Genomic DNA, 15,165 nt, shown 5'->3' on the forward strand with positions numbered 1-15,165 from the left:
TAAGATAGAGTCTGCTGTCAAGGAAGTGGAAACTTTTGGCATAATGCTATCTTCCTGCCTTCACAACACACATCACAAGTTAAATTCCCTTAAAACTAAAGTAAATGCATCTATTTAAGGTGGTTTGACTAGACATTTCTCAAATATGTTTAATTAAGAAACTCTTTTTGGCTGGGCAAGGTAGCTCAGGCCTATAATCCCAGCACTTTGGGAGGCCGAGGTGGGTGGATTGCTTGAGGTCAGGAGTTCAAGACCAGCCTGATCAACATGGTGAAACCTTGTCACAACTAAAAATTAAAAAATTAGCCATACATGGTGGTGGGCGCCGGTAACCCCAGCTACTCAGGAGGCTGAAGCAGGAGAATCGCTTGAGGAGGTAGAGGCTGCAGTGAGCTGAGATAGGGCCATTGCATTCCAGCCTCGGCAACAGAGCAAGACTCTGTTTCAACAAACAAACAGATAAACAAACAAACAAACAATTCTTTTTATTATGACATTTATTTATATCACAAGGAATCAATGTTCTAAGGGACGAACTCTGAGAAATGCTGCTGTGTGACAAATAAATGCTGCAATTCTAAAGACAGAAAGTTGAATAATAACTGTAATCCGTTTTAGTGTACCCAAAGAAATGAATAAGGACACATCTCAAAGGTTCTTTTTGTTTCTTTATAGAATGAATATTAAGTACTTTTCATGAGTTTACCCAAGGGTAATAATAATTCTAGATCTAGGCCTTTGAGGCCAATTAAAGAACATTTTGATAATTAATGTTTCCTTTTCATTTTTTTAAAATAACAAAGCATTATAAAGAAACTCCAGTCTTTTTTTTTTTTTTTAAATGCTGCAGCCTGGACAACATAGTAAAGCCCTGTATCCATCAAAAAAATTTTAAAAAATTAGCTAGGTGTGGGGGCATGTGCCTGTAGTTCCAGCTACTCAGGAGGCTGAGGTGGGAGGATCACTTGAGCCCAGGAGGCAGAGGTTGCAGTGAGCCAAGACCATGCCACTGCATTCTAGCCTGAGCAAGAGTAAGACCCTGTCTCAAAACAAAAACAAAAAAAGCAAAACAAAAAACCATGCTGATACAGAAATGGGAAAACGCTAAAAAGATATTACCATCATACTGAAAGCACACAGCATAACAATCATTAATGCTCTGAAGCATTTTAAATACAGTAAGGGGAATGTCAACATAAAAAGAACAATTATGAAAAGGTGAGAAATGACCAAGTTACCTCTGGTCTCTTAAAGAAAAGAGTTCTCAGAACTGGTCGAAGGGGGTCTTCTCCAAATGACAGAGTTGATTTAGCTCCATTCTCTTCAGTCCCAAGACAGCATCTAGTGTGAATATGGGAGCACCCTAGGTTCTCCCAAGCACAGGGAAGCTCTGCAGCAGCTACGCCTGTCCTAGAGACCACACCCATGCATCTCCTTCATTCCTTCTAGGCCAGCTGCATCAGAAATCATGTTTTTACTGGCACAGTTAAATGTCAAAAAGGAGGAGAAAAGGAGCCCCATGTCTATCAAAACAAGTATATAAAGGCGGCAGGAGGGGAGGAGGGTTGACATTGATGTTCTTAATATCTGAGTTAGCTGAAATTTGTAACAATTTTTCATGAGAAACAGTATTATAAGGAATGAGGAGCTTTTCTAATTCAGCTCCATCATTAATAAATAATTTTGAACACATTACAATGAAAATATGTTATCATTTATAACATTGTTTTCCTAAAAAATAAAAATGCATTTTGTATTCTAAATAGTGTACACTAAATATAATAGTTAACATATTGGGAAATGACACACAAGCTGCAGTCATTTCCTGAAGTCTTAGGGTTCCCTCTAAGATTTATTCATGGGCCCTCTAAGATTACAGCATGGCCTTTTTTTGGTTCAATATTTTCACAATTTGTTCTGCCCATTTTAATTCTTATAACAATTCTTAATTTAAACACTAGTAACCATCAAATGTCCTAAGTCTTGATTGGGAAATGTATGGCATAGGTAGAATGAAAAAATAAATACCTTAAGTAGAATTACTTTTTCCCTAACTCTTGTTTCTTTGTTCTCTGTTTTTCAATATAAAAATATGCATTTCAAAACATTTAAAGATACCTTAGAAACTGCAACAGAAAGGGCCTGTTCCCACGTGAGTCTGAAGGGGCCAGTTACGGTGCAGCTGGCAAGCCCGTGCTGCAGGCACGCAACACAAACTCTACGATACCATCAGAAGGAAGTTCAACCTATTCTATAGACTCACTAATCTGAAAGGACAAAATTAAGAAAAAGACATGCTTCAAAGAGCAAAATAAAGATAAAAAAACTGAGCACATTTTACAATGTTGTAATGAAATATTAATTATATAAAAATTTGGGAAAGGATGAAAAACCAAACTACATAAAGAGGTAAGTGGTAAGTATTTATACAGTCAGTGTTCTCTGATGTGTGAAAAAAACTAATAAAAAAATCCTTTCAGGTAATATGAAAGTTCATCATTCCTGTTAATTTCAATGTTCGCTACCACAGCTTCCTAGTTGTTCAGTTAGATAAACACTATGAACTGATGCATGAGATTTCATAAAACATTAATATCTCTTTTTTATACTATAATTCTTTCACTGCTATACCATAAAGTAGTATTACAAATAAATTATAACTATACTTCATCATAAATTGAAATTAAGAAAGTACTCTTTGCCAAACTGATTTCTGACTCTTTTAAATTGTATTTATTCACTCCCTGCCAACTTGAAAAATCTAGTAAACTGTGAGGGTTTCCTAGTCATTAATGTGAATTAGTAATGCTATAACTTAATTCGAAAGCAATTACTTTTTAAAAATAGGGCACATACCAGGAAAGCTTAGCATCGGCCAAAAGCTACTGGCACATCACGGACAAAAGGCCAACTCCACAGGGATACATAAGGGGAATTTTATGGACAATCCAAATAAAAACTACTCTGAAAAAAATTTGCCCATTAGAAGTTGTTCACAAATGGAAATCTAATTTGCTGAAGAGATTTTAGGCCTCTGGGCTAGAATCTCACAACCACAAAGAATAACAACTTTAATATGAATTCTTACGATATTGTCAGAAAGTTTAACCATTGATTTTTAAAATCCTGTTAAAATAATAGATGATAGTAAAAAGAAATTAAAAGGAAAAAACAATATATGAAAAAGCTACAGGGGTAACAGATGTTGAACCTACAATTAAAAACTATTTCTTTTAATTTTTTCCTATGTATAAGACACAAATAATAAGCATTCTCTACTTTTGTATCATTCAAAATTCCATGAAAATCCAGAAGTGAAAAAAAGTGAAGGTTAGACATGCATGTAGCTGGTTGACTAGGAAAATCCTAGAAATAGCACTAAAAAGGATAAGATAGTATTATTGCATACTAAAGGAACATGACAAATACCTGCAAACATTTTTTCTACTCAAGCTTTAGCAAATTTGAAATAATATACCCTGATTGTCTCACAAAACCAGTGCTGAAAGCTGATAAATATTTATGGTGCCACCTGGTGATTTCCTTCCAGTTCAGCCACGGCAATGATCCTGGATGCCATCAGCACTGCCCCCACAGGCATATGTTCTCCTTTGGGTATGTGGGAAGTTGTGTGGTTGGGGACCAGATTGTTGCAGGTGCTCTAAACATCACTAGGAAAAGCTGCCAGCCAAGGGAAAAAAATGAAAATGAAGAATGCCTTCCTATGCTTTTCCACAGATATAATCATTATTTCATGCCTGCAAAACCTGGAAGAAAGAAAAGAAGCTCCTTTGTTCCAGATAACCTGTCAATTCAGAATTCCTAATACAATTGTCCTTACGGGAGTAGAATATATTATACATTAATACTCATCTTCTGATTGAATCCTTGATGAGATTTTAGTTTAAAAGGAGAATCAGGATCCAGATGCTGAATGGTGTTTCAGCAACATCACATCAAGTGACTTTTGGGTTTGCCACATAGTCTGAGTTTCTTTGTTGTGAGCAGCTGGGCCAGGCCATTGAGGAACACCAAAAAGATGGTCATGGACATGACAATTACATAGTGGCTGATGCTGCAAAAGGAGACAAAGATGTTACAGGCAGAGAGAACACAGGTGAGAAAAAGCACGAGATTCCTCTGAATGGTTTTAAATGGACAGATGAAAGCTTCCTCTTTCAGGAGCTGGAGCAGGTGTCCTTTCCCCTATTCCTCCTGCTACATATAGCTGTCCATTGGTGTCTGCAGTGGACTGGTTTCAGGACCTTCCACGAATACCCAAATCCTTGAATGCTCAAGTCCCTGATATAAAATGGTGTCGTATTTGCATGTGAGCTATGCACATCCTCCTGTATACTTTAGATCAAGGGTCCCCAACCCTTGGGCAGTGCACTGGCACCGTTATGTGGCCTGCTAGGAACCAGTTGCAAAGCAGAAGGTGAGCGGTAGACCAGAGAGCATTACTGCCTGAGCTCTGCCTCCTGTCAGATCAGCGATAGCATTAGATTCTCAGAGAAGCACAAACCCTATTGTGAACGGCGCCTGTGAGGGATTTAGGTTGTGCACTCCTTATGAAACTCTAATGAATGCCTGCCTGATGATCTGAGGTGGAACAGTTTCATCCCAAAACCATCTCTTATCCTCCCATACGTAGCAGTGTGTGGAAAAACTGTTTTCCATGAAACCATTCCCTGGTGCCAAAAAGGTTGTGGACTGCTTCTTTAGATCATCTCTAGATTTCTTTTGTTACATGGTATTGTTTAGGGAATAATAGCAAGGACAGAAAGTCTGTACATGTTCAGTACAGATGCAATTAAAAAATATGTTCATTCCCTAGCTGGCTGAATCCATGATGTGGAACCTGAGGATACAGAGGGCTGACTATACAACTAAAAATGTTGAACATTATAAATCAAACACAAAAAGACTCCAGATGCTGGAAAGAAGGCAGACTGGTCAGTGATCTTGGTACCCAAAGAATTCTCTGAATTTTCTTTTGACTCACATATACAGACTTGTAAGAAGACACCAGCAACCTGGAAATGCCACTGAGCACAGACGAAAAAAAAAAAAAAAAAAACCATACACCACCACAAGAGCCTATTCTCTCTAGCAAGGGACAGACAAGGAAAGGGGCAGCCCTAAAAGATAGAAACTGTTTAGGTATTAACTGATCTATTTCAGCCAAACACCACAGAAAAAATGTGCCTCCACCCCGACCTATTCTAGCATAGGCTGAGTGGAGAGCCCAGACTTCCATCCTCACCAGGCTATAATGGGGCACTCTAAGACCCGACCTATGCCCTCCCCTCCACTGTCACGGTGTCAGGGAAGGCTGAGGAGGGTAGATGGTACTTTTGTTCATACCTGGCGGATGTCAGTGGACATCATGTGGGAAGCCTGGACCTCCAGCTCCACGAAGCAGTAATTAGGTCCCTCCCCATCTTCAATGGAGTCACATTAAAGGAGGTCTAGTGGAGAGCCAGGAATTCCACCTCTATTCAGAGGTAGAAAGGCCATTCCTTCCCTGACCATGTTATTAGTGGAGGTCACATGGGAGGCAAAGTGACCCTCTATCCTTCCCAGCCAGTAGACTGGGATTAGCTATGTACATGTAATACCTAAAGCAATAACTTAAAAAGCCATACAAAGAGATACACTAAAAACGCCACAGATAAATAAAAATAATTCCATAAAATGTTCAAGTAACATACCAGATGGCAAGAAACACAAAACACAGAGAACAAACAGAAAACAAACAAACAAACAAAAAACAAAATGGCAGACTGAAGCTCTAACATATCAATAACTACATTCAATGTGAATAGTCTAAATACACCAACTAAAAACACAGATTGGTAGAAGAGAATAAAAAAACATGACCAAACTACATGCTGCCTAAAAGGTACTTCAATTATGAAGGAAACATCATGCAAACATTAATTTTTAAAAAGGAGCAGCTATGTTAATATCAGATTAAAAAAAACTTCAGGGCAAACAGACCTCAGAGCAAAGATATCCTTTTCTCAAAAATTGATAGAACAACACTGAAAGTCAGCAAGGATACAGAAGAACTCAACATTATCAAACAACAGGATTTAATTCACAATCATAAAACACTCCACCCAACAACGGTAGAATACATGCTCTTTTCAAGTGCCCATACATACCAAGGTAGACCATATTCTGGGACATAAAACAAACCTCAACAAATTTAAAAGAAATGAAATCACACAGAGTGCCTTCTCTGACCACAATGGAATCCAACTAGAAATCAACAATAGATAACAGACATATTACCAAACACTTGGAAACTAAACAACACAACAGTAAATAATCCATGGGTCAAAGATGAAGTTTCAAGAGAAATAAAAGAACAGATTGAATGTAATAAAAAATTTTAAAATCAACATATCACAGTTTATGGGACATAGCTAAGGCAAGCGCTGACAGGGAAGTAGGCCCATGCAAATCTGCACCCATCCCCTCGAAGGAGTGCAAACCATATACCTGATATCACCACACTCTATGAGTCTCATGCTATTTACAAAAATTAACTAAAATGGATCATGGACTTAAAAGTAAAATGTAAAAATATGAACATTTTAGAAAAAAATCTTTGGGATCTGGAACTAGCCAAAGAGTTCTTAGTCTTAACACAAAAAGAAAGCACAATCTAAAAAAGTAAATCTGATAAATTGGGCTTCATCAAAATAAAAAAAAATCTTTTGTTCTGTGAAAGGCCCTGTTAAGAGGGTAAATAGATAAGTCACAGACTGGGAGAAAATACTTGCAAGCCATACATTCAACAAAAGATTTTTATTTTTTTATTTTTTATTTTTTTTTGAGACAGGGCCTTGCTCTGTCACCCAAGCTGGAGTGTAGAGGTATGATCACAGCTCACTGTAGCTTTGACCTCCCTTGGCTCAAGGGATCCTCCCACCTCAGCCTCCTGAGTAGCTGAGACCACAGGTATGTACCATCACACCCATCTAATCTTTGTATTTTCTGGGAGATGGGGTCTTGCCATGTTACCCAGGCTGGTCTTGAACTCTTGGGCTCAAGTAATCTGCCTGAGTTGGCCTCCCAAAGTGTTGGGACTACAGGTGTGAGCCACTGCATTCACCCACAAAGGACTATTTCCTAGAACAGAATATAGAATAAATTCTCAAAACTCAACATTAAAAAAACCCAGAAACAACTCAATTAGAAAATGATCAAAAGACATGAACAGACATTTCATCAAAGAGGATAAACAGATAGTAAATAAACAGATGAAAAAATGTTCAGTATCATTAACCATTACGTGAGTTGAAGCCAAAATGAGATATCAGTACACACCCACTTGAATAGCTAAAATAAAAAACAGTGACAACATCAAATGCTGGCAAGGATGTAGAGAAACTGGATTGATAGTCTCTGGCACAACCAGTCTGCTGGCAGTTTCTTTTAAAACTCAGCATGCAACTACTATAAGACTCAGCAAATATGATTCTCAGCATCCATGCCAGAGGGAAAAAAATGTTCATAAGAATGCTTATAAGATCTTTCTTGATTCCTAATAGCCAAACCCTTGAAATAACCTTGATATCCTTCAACAGGTGAATGATTAAACACATTGTGGCACATCCATACCATGGATGTACTCAACAATAAAAAGTAACGAATTACTGAAATAAATGCAACAAACTCAATGAATCACCAGAGAATTACTCTGAAAGTGAAAAAAATGCTAACTCCAAAACGTTACATACTATATGATTTACTTTATGTCACATTTATGTAGTAACAACTATAGAAACTGAAAACATTAAATGTTTCCAGGGGTTAGGAGGGTGTCTGGGTGGGAGGGAAGTGTCTGGGCTATGAAAGGGCAACGTGAAGGATCCTTGTGCTGATAGAAATGTTCTGTCTTTTGACAGTTTTCAATGTCAACATCCTGGTTATACTATGTTATTTCATAGTTTTGCATAAAGTTACCTCTGGGTGGAAACCAGGTAGAGGGTATAGAAGATCTCTCTGTATTCTTTCTTACAACCTCATGTGAATCTATAATAATGTTAAAATAAATGTTTAATTAAAAAAAATTTTTTTTTTAGTTCATAGGCTGTACAAAAACAGGAAGTGGGCTGGATTTGCCTAAAGGGCATAGGTTGCTGACCTCTACCCTAGCCTGAAAGCTCTGTGGAAGCAGGGACCATAATTTTTATCTCTTTCCCCATTGTATCTCTAAGGTCTCATCCAAGGCCTTATAGGCATTCAATCAATATTTGTTTAAATGAATTATTAAAAATGATTTGTAATTAAAAGAAATAATAAAATCTTTTTCTGTTTTATGTTACCCTAGGCAAATTTAATCTGAACTTATTTAGGTTGGTGCAAAGTAATTGTGGTTTTTGCCGTTTAAAAAAAAGGGCAAAAACCACAACTACTTCTGCACCAACCTAATCTAATCAGACTCCTCCAAAATAGATTAACATAATCAACGCTGAAAGCTAAAAAGCAAAACCAAAATGCCAAAAGAAATAAAAAGTTTCTACAAAAATAAAGTAAAACTAGCCCTACAAAATATTAAAATATAAAGCTAAATGTAGTACAGGCATTAGAATCAACAGGACAATGGAAGAGAACAGATCATCCTGTCACCCAAGATCAAGAAAACTCACAACTGTCCTGGCTGGACTCACTTTAAATTTATGAGCACACATGAGATTTGGTTCTCATCAGTGTCTCAATCCTGATTACATACTTGTGAATTATTTTTCTCTGAGTCAAACCAATTTGTGTCCTTTCTTCTCAAAGTTCTGTCACTTTCCTCCCATTTCAGCAGATGATTCTGTTTTTTTAATTGAGAAAATCCTGATAAAGTGATCATAAGTGCCTCTTCTCACCCCAAACTTTCTAACCCACTCGTATCTGTGCCCATATTGCCTCCTGCACCTTTCTTGTCTAAAACAAACCCCTCCACTTCTACTTTGGATACCATCCCAACCCTCCCACTAAACCAGGGGTCCCCAACCCCCAGACCTTGGACTGGTACCAGTCCATGGCCTGTTAGGAACTGGGCTGTACAGCATGAAGTGAGTGGCGGGCAAGTGAGCAAAGCTTCATCTGTATTCACAGCTGCTCTGCATCGCCAGCATTACTGCCTGAGCTCCACCTCCTGTCAGATCAGTGGAGGCATCAGAGTCTCATAATAGCACAAACTCCATTATGAACTGTGCATGCAAGGGATCTAGGTTGTGTGTTCCTTATGACAATATAATGAATGTTTGATGATCTGAGGTAGAACAGTTTCATCCTGAAACCTTTCCCTGCTGGCCCCTGCACCTCTCGCCCCATCCGTGGAAAAACTGTCTTCCACGAAACTGGTCTCTGGTGCCAAAATGACTGTACTAAAGGACTTTATTTTTCCAGTTATCTCTTCCCCGCTTATAAAATCACTGATTTTTCCTTCTCTATGGTGAGCGTGTCCTTCACCATACAAATGTGTAATTTCTTTCATTCTAACTCTCCCAAGATCCCACAGCCCCCTCCAGCACCATCCTAATTTAAATTTTAAATATCCAAAACCCAGATCTTAATCTCCTACACCTTCCTTCACCAAACTCACTCCTCCTAGAGCTTTCTCCAGATCTCTGAAATGGCTTTCCAAGTCACTCGGTTACTCAAGATTAAAAAACAAAACTAGGAGTCACCCTTGTTTCTTCTTCCCTCCCAGTATATGTAATCTACCAACAAATCCCATCAATCTCTCTCAAAATATTTTCTAAGTCCAGCCACTTGTTGCCATTTTGAATTGCTACCCTAGCCTGAACTGCCATCATCTCTAGCTTATGATACTGCAGAAGCCTCTTACTCAATCTTCCTGCTCCCTCTCTTGATCCCCCCAGTTGGTTCTTCACACTGTGGCCAGTGTTACGTCAAAAATGTGAAGCAAAGAAAATAACTTCCTGCTCAACAAACTAATGCTTCAACTTACACTTGGAATAAACTCCCAGTTTCTTACAAGGACTTTCAAAGGCCGTAAGTGATATCAAGTATTTACTCTCCGAATTCTCTCAACTATGTTTTCCCTCATACCATTCTAGCTACACTAACCGTACAAAGCACTCTTGACACAAGTAATTCCATCTCAGAAAGATCCCATCTTACATTTCATAGGACACTTTGCCAACAGGCACAAGGTATTTTGCTTAATAAATTAATAAAGCCTGCATCCAACCAGATAAAGACATAAACAAGCACACTCTTCCATTATCAGTCCTCGCTGCAGCCATAAAAAGAGCCGGACTTCAGCAGCTCAAAATGGCTGTCTTAACTGACACTGTCTTGCTGTCACCTGATAAGCACCCAGCATCTGCCTCTGAAGGCTGTGCACACATCAAGCTTGTTGTAAAACAGATGGCCCTGGCCCAGACTGGGAGATCCTTTTCGTCTTTCTCACTCTCCCTGGATTATTTCCTTACCCCTTTTCCTCTCTTCTCTTGATATCGAATGTTACTTTGTTTGTTGTGGAATGTTTAATCTGTAACATTTATATATTAATTAGGTATACCATTACATATCATTTGCAATATTGACTGACTTGTAGAGTGGCTTGTGACTGTGTAGCTGTGACCACCAAGTGACCAGGAAGAATTAAGGAGCACTGCCTCCTAGAAAACTCCATGCAGTTCATGGCCTTTCCTACTGAAATTGCAGAAACAAAAGTCTGACACTGTGGAAAGACACAAACGTGAATAAACCTTATCTCTGACCTTGCACTGCACATGAGACTTTCATATTTTCAAAATATGTTTATTTACTCATATGGGGAAATGGTTATTATAGAAAACCATCTTTTCAAAAAAAACTGTGTATATGTTTGCACATAAAGCTAAAAGGACACACATCAACATGTTGAATAGTGGTTCTCCCTGAATACTGTAAACTGAGACACTGAATTACATATGACTTATTTTTTCTTAATGTTTTCAATATTTTCTTTTAATGTATTTATGATATATTGCTATTTATGTGCTGTTTACAAATTATGCTAGGTTTAGCCATAGAACTCTAACGCTGACTTCATAATGACCACAGAAATCTTCAACTCTATTCTGTTTCTGAGGCCTCAGAGGACACTCCAAAATTACTTACAGTTCCTGAGATTAAAATCCTCAATCCAGGCCAGGTGTAGTGGCTCATGCTTGTAACCCCAGCACTTTGGGAGACCAAGGCAGGAGGATCTCTTGAGCCTATGAATTTGAGACCAGCCTGGGCAACATGGTGAGGCCCTGTCTCTAAAAAATGAAAAAAATGAAAAAAATAGCCGGGTGCAGCGGCCTGAGTAGCCAGGACGCACTGGCTGAGTTAGGAGGATCATTTCAGCCTGCAAGGTGGAAGCTACAGTGGTGATCACCCCACTGTACTGTAGCCTGGGTGAAAGAGCAAGACCCTGTCTCAAAAAAACAAAAACAAAAAACCAAAACAACAACAACAACAACAAAAAAAACCTGGATATAATCGTCTCAGCTTCTTCAGTCCTTCTTCAGGGGCTAAGGTTTGTAGTCAGAGGTGAGATGAGTAAAGGAGTACAAACTACTCAGCAGACAGCCTGGAGGTCAAATCCAGAAAAGCCCAACCTCACCTTGGTTCTATCGGGGAAAACAGGCAAGGAGGTGGGGAGCTAGGTAGATAAAGCAACGAGGACCATAAAAGATTAATCTTTTATGAGCATTATAGAAAAGATAAACAGAATGTGGCATACCCAAACAACGGAACATTATTCAGCAATGAATAAAGTATTTTAACATGCTGCAATATAGATAAATGCCCAAAAAAGTTACATTAACTGGAAGAAGTTAGAAGTTAGAAAAAAACTACATACTGTATTTTTCTGTTTATATGAAATGTCCACAATAGGCAAATCTGTAGAGACAGAAAGCAGATTTGTAGTTGCCTAGGCCTGGGATGGTAGTGGGAACAGATTGCAAACAGGTAGTGGGTATTTTCTGTGTGATGGAAATGTTCAAAAAATAGATTGTGATGATGATTGCACAACTCTATACATTTGCTTAAAATAATCAAAATGATTTAAAGCATTTATTAAATCATTTAAAAACTAAACAGATAAATTTTATGGTATTATTCTCAATAAAGCCTTTGTTAAGAATAAAAACAAAGAAAGAAAAGATTACATGCTAGCAGGTTTCCGTTGTCAAATTTTTCCCATCACTTTTAGGTTAAACTAGATTTAGATATGACTTCATGTCTAAACAAAAATGGTTTGCAAAACCAGTAGGTGACCCATCTTCAAATTTAATCTAAAGTCTGTCTATAAAAGGCATTCCACAGATCACTCATTACCTTACAGTGGCCTGAAATTACTAACTCTTGGCTCATGTAAGCTAACATAATCGGCAGGAAACAGTTTTGAAGCTCATCGTCTTCATGCAGTTGAGCCATAAGGCATCCAGCTTGTGATATTACATATCAATCAAATCTTGGTGTCATCTCCGCATAGCAGAATTAAAGGAACATCAAATTTCAACTTGAAATGAATTCAGCTGTTCCCACTCCACTCCCATGACTATTATGCCATCATTTAAATCAGCAATTCTCAAGGTGGACATGTGTGTGGAGGCACACACGGAATTGTCAGGCAGGCCTTTTCAACCCGCACAACGGTGATAAAATGTTGATTGTGTTTCTCCTCTAACAGGGTGACGGGCAATAGAAGCAGATCATATCTGTTAGATGTAGCGGAGCATAAAAAGTCTGAGAATCACTGATTTTAATAAAGTTTGGTATTCACTGTAAGAGTGCAGATGTTTTATGACACTTATTATTTACATTTAGGATATACAAAAATTATTAAATAGAATCATAAGTTCTCATTACATTGAAAGAGAAATGATAAACACATTAGTTGTCATTTCTATTTCAATAAGGTATAACAATTGTGCACGTGGGAAACAATTAAAATCCAAATGAACACTGCCATCAAATCAAACTGCAGCTCAGTCAAACTGATAATCCTGACTCTATTCACTTCACTACAAATGCATTTACGACATAAATCTGAATATATGTTTTTATAGTTATGAAAATTACCTCAAAGAAATTTTTTTCTCTAGTTTTAAAAATGCACTTTCAGTGTGCCATATGAAAGGCAATAATCTATAAAGTTTATGATCTGCTATAAATGAAGATAAAGTGTAAAGATCAAAAGAAGAAAATACTAAATTAGCTCTGTCAGCTGAACAGTTTTATGGTCTGGGCAGGATATTTTTCACATGGCTGTTAAAAAGCATACCTGATGCCACAGGTTCTCCAGAGAAACACTGAACTTACACCAGCAGTTTCCGCTCCATACAGACTGTGGTGTATCCTTTCTGAGTCTCAATTTCAGTTTGGTAAAATCTGCTCTGAAGATGCATTTGAAACACACAGTACTATGCCTATAAACAGATATATTATCTAATGCCCTAATAATACAATCTTTATTGTTTAAGAAACTATATGTATTAACCTGAAACTGTTAATAATAGGTGACAAATCTCTCAAAATTGTTCTGAAATCCCACAGCAGTCACCACAACACTAAAAACATGACAGACACATGCCAGATTACATTCACAGGGCGATCAGCTCCCACTCCGCTCTCAAATTCTGGGATAGATTCTCACCATTTCAGGCTTCACAAAGCAATAAAATAGCGAGGACAAAAGGACAACATTCCATTCCCGTAAATAAAAAGCACAGAATGGTTGAAGTTGCTAATTATATTATTAACACAAAGGAGGTTAGGAATAAGATTAGTCATGAAGGGGAACCGGTGTAGGAACACAATTCCAATAACCCCGGCAGCCGTTAAGGGAGCTCTGCCAGTCAGTTTATAGTATCAGCAACATGACAAGAAACACCACAGCTTTTCAAATGTTCCTTTATGTAAGAATAATTAGAAACTCAAAACTGAAATGCAACATTCTCACAAACAGAAAGCAGAAAAAAGTATAATAATGAAGTTTTGACTTGTGAACCCTATCATACGGTACTTTAGTTTTGAATCTTGAAGTACATTTCCCCCTACTTCCCCACCATTATCCAAGCCTCACAATAAACTATGTTTATGAAGATGCAGGAACCACTCTTGTCCACGAATCAGACCAGCACCACATGGCTCACTGAGGCACTATATGCCATTACTGCTATACAGGATACAAAGGAAAGACCTTAGAATTCTAACTTAGCAACAACAAAAACATCACATTGCAGCAACAATCAGGGGCAATTACATTTAGAAAGCCTAACTTCATCAATTCAGATTTCATTTTTGTCTCTCCATCCTGACCCTACCGCTACCCCGCAATCAACTTCCTCTCTTAAAAAGGGCATCTTTTAGATAATATAATAAGAGACAAAGAAGACAAAGCAAGGAGATATTTCAACAGGAATGACTAAGAGAATATGTGGGAAATTTATGTAGATTTGTTCAGTGCCATCAGCCTGATGAACAGAACTGAGATTTGATGCTTCTTATACCTGCCTTTGAGAAATTTCTCAGAGCAAGGACCCCATTTAACCTACGGAAGTTAGATCCCCAATGATGAACCACTGAGAATGAGATAAACTATGGTTTAACATAGTAGTTAGTAATTGGATGTGCCTTTATTTTCTTCTTAACCACTTTGGACTTTTCATTTTATATAGACAGGGGCGTAATCATTATAGCAGGACAAAAGGCATAAATGAGGAATGTCCCAGGTAAATCAGGGCATAGGATCACTGTATGTATGTTCAGGGCAGCTCCCATTATAAAAAAATTTTATCTAATGTAGAAGACAGGCTGATGGGTGCAGCAAACAACCATGGCACGTGTATACCTATGTAACAAACCTGCATGTTCTGCACATGTACCCCAGAACTTAAAGTATAATAATTTTTTAAAAGACCATCAGGAAAAAAATATTATCACAAAATATTTATATAGCATTTTTTACCCTGAATAGCTTTAATAATATATTTTAATATGTATACTTAAATCATTTAGAACATTGAAACATGAAGTTAATGCCCTTTTCTCATGGCTAGTATGGGGTGGTGGTGGCTTTAAACGCATTCTCCACCTATAAGTGTTGATGTGTCATTCTGTTTCCCTTGGATTGAATGATGCTTACTG

The 15,165-nt window shown here is 37.8% G+C and overlaps 1 protein-coding gene across 4 annotated transcripts in view; it reads right to left on the minus strand.

The window, feature by feature from the left end:
* Nucleotides 1-2,335: 2,335 nt before the first annotated feature.
* Nucleotides 2,336-15,165, minus strand: part of PIGN (phosphatidylinositol glycan anchor biosynthesis class N) — a 141,903-nt gene continuing 129,073 nt past the window's right edge. For 3 of the 4 annotated variants that reach the window (XM_017528853.2, XM_017528852.2, XM_017528854.2), the window contains one exon: nt 3,638-4,075. In XM_017528853.2, coding sequence (XP_017384342.1) covers nt 3,952-4,075 — 124 coding nt within the window. In that variant the 3' untranslated portion in view covers nt 3,638-3,951. Of the gene's footprint in view, nt 4,076-15,165 lie in introns of all 4 variants that reach the window. The other variant, XM_017528850.2, reaches the window with a different exon arrangement.

The sequence above is a fragment of the Cebus imitator genome, unplaced genomic scaffold (assembly GCF_001604975.1).
Source record: "Cebus imitator isolate Cc_AM_T3 unplaced genomic scaffold, Cebus_imitator-1.0 Scaffold55, whole genome shotgun sequence".
Classification (NCBI taxonomy): Eukaryota; Metazoa; Chordata; class Mammalia; order Primates; family Cebidae; genus Cebus; species Cebus imitator.